Source organism: Hippoglossus stenolepis, chromosome 2, assembly GCF_022539355.2.
Source record: "Hippoglossus stenolepis isolate QCI-W04-F060 chromosome 2, HSTE1.2, whole genome shotgun sequence".
In the NCBI taxonomy this organism is placed as follows: domain Eukaryota; kingdom Metazoa; phylum Chordata; class Actinopteri; order Pleuronectiformes; family Pleuronectidae; genus Hippoglossus; species Hippoglossus stenolepis.
Genome location: NC_061484.1, coordinates 30,756,224 through 30,763,723, shown reverse-complemented (window position 1 = coordinate 30,763,723; position 7,500 = coordinate 30,756,224). Strand labels below are relative to the sequence as shown.

General features: G+C 49.1%; 2 protein-coding genes and 1 long non-coding RNA gene across 3 annotated transcripts in view; 1 reads left to right on the top strand and 2 right to left on the bottom strand.

The window, feature by feature from the left end:
* LOC118120279 (son of sevenless homolog 1-like) overlaps positions 1 to 6,895 on the top strand; it is a 20,907-nt gene extending 14,012 nt beyond the window's left edge. The window contains 15 exon segments of the mRNA XM_035175075.2: positions 798 to 901; positions 1,233 to 1,455; positions 1,543 to 1,662; positions 1,753 to 1,915; positions 2,341 to 2,458; positions 2,539 to 2,711; positions 2,800 to 2,916; positions 3,798 to 4,071; positions 4,191 to 4,235; positions 5,050 to 5,171; positions 5,832 to 5,851; positions 5,853 to 6,001; positions 6,004 to 6,095; positions 6,097 to 6,152; positions 6,154 to 6,895. Coding sequence (XP_035030966.2) covers positions 798 to 901; positions 1,233 to 1,455; positions 1,543 to 1,662; positions 1,753 to 1,915; positions 2,341 to 2,458; positions 2,539 to 2,711; positions 2,800 to 2,916; positions 3,798 to 4,071; positions 4,191 to 4,235; positions 5,050 to 5,171; positions 5,832 to 5,851; positions 5,853 to 6,001; positions 6,004 to 6,095; positions 6,097 to 6,152; positions 6,154 to 6,283 — 1,906 coding nt within the window. The 3' untranslated portion in view covers positions 6,284 to 6,895.
* LOC124854772 lies at positions 4,360 to 5,036 on the bottom strand. The gene is made up of 2 exons (XR_007034833.1): positions 4,781 to 5,036; positions 4,360 to 4,536 (listed from the first exon to the last, which is right to left on the bottom strand). It is a non-coding gene; the product is annotated as an uncharacterized LOC124854772 (long non-coding RNA).
* A 274-nt stretch (positions 6,896 to 7,169) lies between the features above and the next one.
* Positions 7,170 to 7,500, bottom strand: part of gemin6 (gem (nuclear organelle) associated protein 6) — a 1,529-nt gene continuing 1,198 nt past the window's right edge. Inside the window, exon 2 of the mRNA XM_035175100.2 lies at positions 7,170 to 7,500. This exon is cut by the window's right edge and continues 373 nt beyond it. The gene's annotated coding sequence lies outside the window, so the exon portion shown is untranslated.

The window sequence follows — 7,500 nt, the reverse complement described above, 5'->3', positions numbered from 1 at the left end:
TTCCTAGTCTGAACCCTGATCCCAGTCTGAACCCTGATCCCAGTCTGAACCCTGATCCCAGTCTGAACCTTGATCCCAGTCTGACCCTTGATCCCAGTCTAAACCCTTGATCCCAGTCTGACCCTGATCCCAGTCTGACCCTGATCCCAGTCTGACCCTTGATCCCAGTCTGAACCTTGATCCCAGTCTGACCCTTGATCGCTGACCTGTGATCCAGTCCGTTAAGCTGCTTTCAGACCCTTTCTCCACCTGGCCCCCTAGAATAAAGTCATCAGATGACAAATCTGCAGAATCCGATGTGGGAACACAGCAGGAGATCCCCCCCGCTGTGTTCACCGTGAGTGTGTGTGGTTGATGACGCTTCTAACACGTGTCAGGTGCAAAAATGAAAAACCAAACAAAAAGAAAAGGAATATCTCTTTTGAAAAAGCGGTGCCACACACGTAGAAGGCAGACGTCACGTCCTGCCTCTGCCTGCTGCACCAGCCCTTGCTTGAATGATGCAGAGGATTTGTTGCTGTTGTGAACGCGACTATGCAGAGAGTTTGCACTAAGTTGTATATGTGGGAAAGGCCACAAGATTTGGGCAGTAGCGAGTCCTTTACAAAGATCGGTCAAAGATTAAAGAGCCGAGTGCTCCTTAGTCTGAAGTGAGCGCCCTCTACTGGAATCCTCCGGTATCAAGCATAGTACCCGAGCAAGGACGTGAACAATAACGTTCACGCCGCAGCCGGTTTCCTACATGTGGTTAAACAGCCAGTACTCTAATCCTCGTCTTCCTCCTCCTCCTCCTGCAGAGTACTGAATGTGTGTCGTCACTGGGTGGAGCATCACTTCTATGACTTTGAGAGAGACTCTTACTTGTTGAGACGACTGGAGGACTTCATCGCCTCAGTCCGAGGTATATGCACATGACACCTGAACACATCCTACTCCCTCATTAGTACTCTGCTCTCTGATCCCTGTAGAACACCGGATGTGAAGGTCGTAGATACTTTGATCTGGTTCTTCTTACAGCAGCTGAAGAACATTGATCCGTTCCCAGTGAATTTGTCTCCTTTAAAAACTTGTGTCAGTCCATGACAACAGAGGAATGATTTAAATGTAAAGTTCATGTCACAGTTTTAAATTCTTCACATGTAAAGTCAACAGGTGAATGACGCTGATGTCACTGTGACCTCATGATCACGACCTCCACCTGGGCAAGTCACAGATGATGTCATGTGTTTCAGGTAAGGCGATGAGGAAGTGGGTGGAGTCAATCACTAAGATCATCCAGAGGAAGAAGCAGGTTCAGGTGAGCGTTCCCAGTCACAGCATCACCTTCCAGAGCTTGCCTCCTCCAATCGAGTGGCACATCTGTAAACCAGGAAACAGCGAGCAATTCGATCTTATGACGCTGCATCCCATCGAGATTGCCCGACAACTCACTCTGCTCGAGTCCGAATTCTACAGGTAACACAACCGCGTCACCTGTCTCACACCCGCGTGACCTGTCTCACACCCACGTAACCTGTCTCACACCCGTGTCACCTCCTGCAGGGCGGTGCAGCCGTCGGAGCTGGTCGGCAGCGTCTGGACCAAAGAGGATAAAGAGATTCACTCTCCTAACCTGCTGAGGATGATCCGACACACGACCAACCTCACCCTTTGGTTTGAGAAGTATGACCTCCACCCACCTGTAGTGTCGCACACCCAAAGAACCACACACCTGTAGTACCGCTCCTGTCCTGATGTGCGTTCTCTCTGCAGGTGCATTGTGGAAACAGAGAACCTAGAGGAGCGAGTGGCTGTTGTTTCTCGAATCATCGAGATCCTGCAAGTTTTTCAGGAACTCAACAACTTTAACGGGGTTCTCGAGGTCGTCAGCGCCATGAACTCCTCACCTGTCTATAGACTGGACCACACCTTCGAGGTAACTAAGATCAGGAGGTAAAGGTTGTTCTGGTCCCTTGGGTGTCTTTTGTTCAGATTATGTGTCCATGAGGTTCGATCTGCAATTTTTGGGATTGTTTGTCATTGTATTATTTAAAGATCGTCTGTTTGAGAATTCACTGTGATAAGTAATCAAGTGACGGTTGGAGTTGTGATGGCTCCGTGGGTCTGAGACTGACTCACCTGTTTCCCCTCATGGACAAGTGTCCATTTCCAAACTCAAAGTCAGGTTAGAATGTAAAGTGGAAATCAGGTGAAACTGCAGCTTCATCAGAACAACAAAAAACATTTGGAATATAATTCATCAAATAGAGAAAACCATAAAACGTCTCTGACGCCTGATTCGCTGCAGTTTCACAGAATTAAACACCATCGATTAAAAGTTTGTTTTCTTTTGTTTTTTAGCAAATTCCGAGTCGACAGAGAAAAATCCTTGAGGAAGCTCACGAGCTGAGTGAAGATCACTACAAGAAATATTTAGCCAAACTGCGCTCGATCAACCCCCCCTGTGTCCCCTTCTTTGGTACGATCCAACACACGGTCACGTCTCAATCAAGTTAAACAAGATGCTGGAAGGTGGAATAATTACTGTGTGTCCGACAGGAATCTACTTGACCAACATCCTGAAGACAGAGGAGGGAAACCCCGACTTCCTGCGCCGTCACGGCAAAGATCTGATCAACTTCAGTAAGAGACGGAAAGTGGCTGAAATCACCGGAGAGATCCAACAGTACCAGAACCAGCCGTACTGTCTGAGGGTGGAGAACGACACCAGGGTCCGTCTGATGACCTCATCGCCAGGTTCTGTCATGCTCATCTCGGAGGTTAAGTTCTAAGTTCGGTTCTTTCTGTGTTTTGGAGCAGAAGTTTTTCGAGAACCTGAACCCAATGGAGGACATGTCAGAGAAGGACTTTGCTGATCATCTGTTCAACAAATCTCTGGAGATTGAACCTCGAAACGCCCGATCGTTACCTCGGTTTGTAAGTATCTCCATAGTAACATCGCATTTCAATGGATATGTGTAATCTGAAATAATTAATACAAAATAGGGCTGAGTGAAATTACTTCAAATCAATATCACGATTATTTCAAACTTTTACCTCGATTACCCCGCATCACTCGGTCAACAAGAGACTCTGCTCTTTTCTAATCACTCGCATGTAGAATAATATAATCTAATAACCTGCTGAGGTGGTGTAGGATCATGAATCTGGATCGTTCTGGTCCCTTTAACCCCGATGTCCTGGCTCATTTAAAATGTGTTTAAATACGTGTCTCATAAACTTTAGTGCGAATCAAACAAACACAAACTTCAGTACTTTTCAGGTCCTAATTCCTTCTGATTAGTGTCGGTGTGTCTTTGGCCTGTAACGATTCTCGAAACGAAACCATGGACGACATTATCATCGACGATACTGTCCCCTGAACATCATGTATGTGGGAACGCTGCGGTTATGAGTGAGACACGGACGCTTCTCTTTCTGTTACTGTCCTGACTTTGTGTTTTATGGAGATCTACGGTTAAACCCGGAGCGGATCGTTTTTGTTGTATCTGTTTGTCCTTGTTTGAACTGGATGGAAGAGGGAGGACATGCAGCAGGTGAGAGGTTATAAATGTCTGTTCCGATACATTTTCCATTAATTGCTCAGCCCTAATACAAAAACATGTAACAACAATAGAACCTGATGAACTCGGGTGATTCGTTGAGTCTGAAGTCTCGTCGCTCAGGTGTTTGTGTTGATCTCAGTAAATTAGGAAGCTGAATCTTCTCCGAACACTCGACTAAATAAAGATCAATAAAACCCGTGTGCATGAAACTGAAAACATCAGTGAATCGTGTGGACGACTTTGTGTCTTCAGGTGAAGAAGTACACGTGTCCTCTGAAGTCTCCCGGGATCCGGCCCACCTCAGCAAGACCCGGCACCATGCGACACCCGACCCCGCTGCAGAACGAGCCCAGGAAGATCAGCTACAGCCGCATCCCCGACTCCGAGGCCGAGGGGGTCGCGGTCTCTGCCCCCAACTCCCCCCGCACCCCCCTGACCCCGCCCCCTGCCTCTGCCGCCTCCAGCTCCACTGACGTAGGAAGTGTCTTTGATTCGCCACAGGGTCCCAGCAGCCCCTTCCACTCCAGTAAGACCCGCCCACTGACCAATCACAGAGTTGACGTGTGTGTGTGTGTGTGCACGTGGGGGGTGGGGGTGGGTGGGGGGGTGTGTTCTCCCCTCCTCACAGTGTTTTTCTCTTCACAGACTGCGACAGTATCTTTGCTGTGTTCTCTCTTCCTCATGGTCCACGTTAGTATGACCCTCCTGACTCTCCGTACATGTCCATCACTTGTATCCACCTCTCACTCACCTGACGACTCACCCGTCTGTTGACTCACCTGACGACTCACCCGTCTGTTGACTCACCTGACGACTCACCCGTCTGTTGACTCACCTGACGTCTCACCCGTCTGTTGACTCACCTGACGACTCACCCGTCTGTTGACTCACCTGACGTCTCACCCGTCTGTTGACTCACCTGACGACTCACCCGTCTGTTGACTCACCTGACGACTCACCCGTCTGTTGTCTCACCCGTCTGTTGACTCACCTGACGTCTCACCCGTCTGTTGACTCACCTGACGACTCACCCGTCTGTTGACTCACCTGACGCCTCACCCGTCTGTTGTCTCACCCGCCTGTTGTCTCACCTGACGACTCACCCGTCTGTTGACTCACCTGACGACTCACCCGCTGTTGACTCACCCGGCTGTTGACTCACCTGATGACTCACCCGGCCTGTTGACTCACCCGCCTGTGGACTCACCTGACGACTCACCCGTCTGTTGACTCACCCGTCTGTGGACATTAGATCAGATTATTGATCAGGAATAATCTGATCGGTGCATCTCACACATCCTTCCACGTTGTTACCGTAGCACAGGTTTGTCTCCATCAGCTGTTAGATCACCATGTGTTCTGTGAACCAATCAGCTGAAGGCAGCTCCAGCTTTTCCTAACATTCACCTGAGGGTCAGAATATTAGGAACAGGTGGACGGTACAGGTTCACTGACCTGTGGTTGATCATGACAGTGTTTGTCTCTGTGTGTCCTCTGGTCTCAGGGTCGTCCTCTGTCTCCTCCATGGTGAGTTTCAGTCGGGGCTCAGAAGACGCTCCTGTTCCTCCTCCTGTTCCACCTCGAAGACGACCAGAGTCGGCCCCGGCTGAGTCCTCCCCCTCCAAGGTACATGACAGTGTGTTCAGACCCTGCTCACACCTGTGTTGTCTTTACCCGACTGCAGCTCTCCATACGTTGTCTAGGTTTACAAAGTCTGTTTTCACCCAGTCTGACTTTACACGTGACCAACGTGACTTTTTCCCTCAAGTTCTGGGACTTTCATACAGAAGCTACGCAATTCTTTTATAGTGATCAACCGCTTATCATGATCCATTTGACCCAGGACCAACGTGATCACGATAAGCAGTTTTCACTGTGCTAGAATTCTGTCGGCAGGAGGAAGCGGCACGGTGTCGGCCTTGCAAGTGAATATGAAGGAAAAACCCAGCGATAAATTTACGGACAAGCCCGTCAATTACCTGAATATCTTTTAATTTATTTACGGGGTGGGGGGTGGGGGGGTGTAAGAGACGGGCCTCAGACATGTTAAATATGTGACTCGTACACGTTAGAGACTCAGACGTGTTAGAGACTCAGACGTGTTAGAGACTCAGACGTGTTAGAGACGGGACATCGAGGACAAGTTAAAGACGTCAGATGAAAATAAAATCAGCTGATCATCATCTGTAAATAAAAGGGTCATGTGACTTATTGATAAATTGATCTCTGATCAGATTTATTGATCAGTTTCCTCCACACTGACCAACTGTCTCCCCCATCCTCCAGATGATGTCGAAGCTGGACAGCCCCCGCCGTCCCCCCTCGTCAGCCCACATGTAAGCTCCTCCCCCCTCGTTACTCATCATCGTTGTCATCGTCATCCCCCCCTGACAGCCCCCCCTCGCTGCCTCCTCGGGAGCCCCTTAGTTCTCCTCTTCACCTGCTCCCCCAGGGTCGCCTCGCTGTGACCTGCTGCCTCAGGCCTTCTTCCCCTCCACCACCACCTCCTCACCCTCCATCAGTTCCATCCCCACCACCTCCTCGCCCCCTTCCTCCGCCCACCCCCATCACCCCCAGCCCAACTCCTGCCTCCAGGAAGATGCCTCTCCTCCCCACCCCTCGTACCCCTGGATGGACCCCCAATACCCCCCCGACACAGTGTCCCCAAACTCCCCCAGACTTACAAGAGGGAGTCTCTGAGCCACGCCCCCTTGCTGGACACCCCCCCTGCACTGTGATGGGACAAGTGGGCGGAAGGTGTTGGACAACCTGGGTGGGGGCGGAGCTCTGTTAGTTAACACTACAGCTGATTGGATCAGAGTAGAAAATGGATTTCAACACACCTGATCGACCAATCAGGACTCTGATCCAGTCCAAACTGAGACAAAATACAAGACTGATCATGTGCTCTTATTCTGAAAAACGACATGATTGTGGCCTCCAGCAGAACGTCAGAGAACGTTTGGAGAACATTAGTTGAACATTCGTCTGTGGTCAGAAGTTCATTTCTGTTTCTTGTCTGTGAGCTGAGACCTAATGGGACCTGTTGGGACTGACCTGATGGGACCTGTTGGGACTTGATGCGACCTGATGGGACCTGTTGGGACTTGATGGGACCTGATGGGACCTGTTGGGACTTGATGGGACCTTTGTTGAGCAGACTCGTGAAGAGAGGATTGTGGGTAATGTGGTCCTCCACAGACCCACATGGACATAGTTTTAGGCGTTGGTGGTTCAGGATCCGTCAGGTACTGGATCAGGACCACAAAGGTACTGAAGTGGTTCTGATAATGTAACGTGATGATGCTTCTTAAAAACAAGGGAATAAACGTGTTTCTATGACGACACAACATGACTCATGTCTCTGTCGGGGGAGGGGTCATATTTCCTGTTGGCTGCAGTGATGTGAAACAATGTCACCATGACAACACATAAGACACATGACTCTTGTAATGATGTCCCATGTTCAGTTTTCATGTTATCCAGATCACGAACCCTCCAATCAAATGACCCTGGGCCTGGGCAGGACCCGTTTCCATGGTAACTGAGGTTTTATCTTCAATATTTGTAATAAGCTCAGTGATGCAATAGGAAGTCAGCTGCGTGTGGATCAGTTCAGATCAATTGTCTTAGTTAGATTTTTATTCTTTTCATCAAACCTAAGGATCAGGATCAGAAAACAGCTGGAACATATCGATCTGTTTTATTTTGTACAATTAAGTAATTGATTTTTTTAGGCAAAGGTAACTTGCATCATAACAGACTTTTATTTTGAACGTTTCTCGTTTTAATCACACTGATGACATCAGCACGTGGGGGGGTGGGGCCTCAATGTTCCCTGGTTGTAATTGGACAAAAAGAGTCAAACTGGTTTCAGGCCTCTCAGAGCTGCTGGTCCAATTTGATTGGTCCAGACACAGAGCAGAGATCTGATTGGTGGATTTCCTGGCCTGGT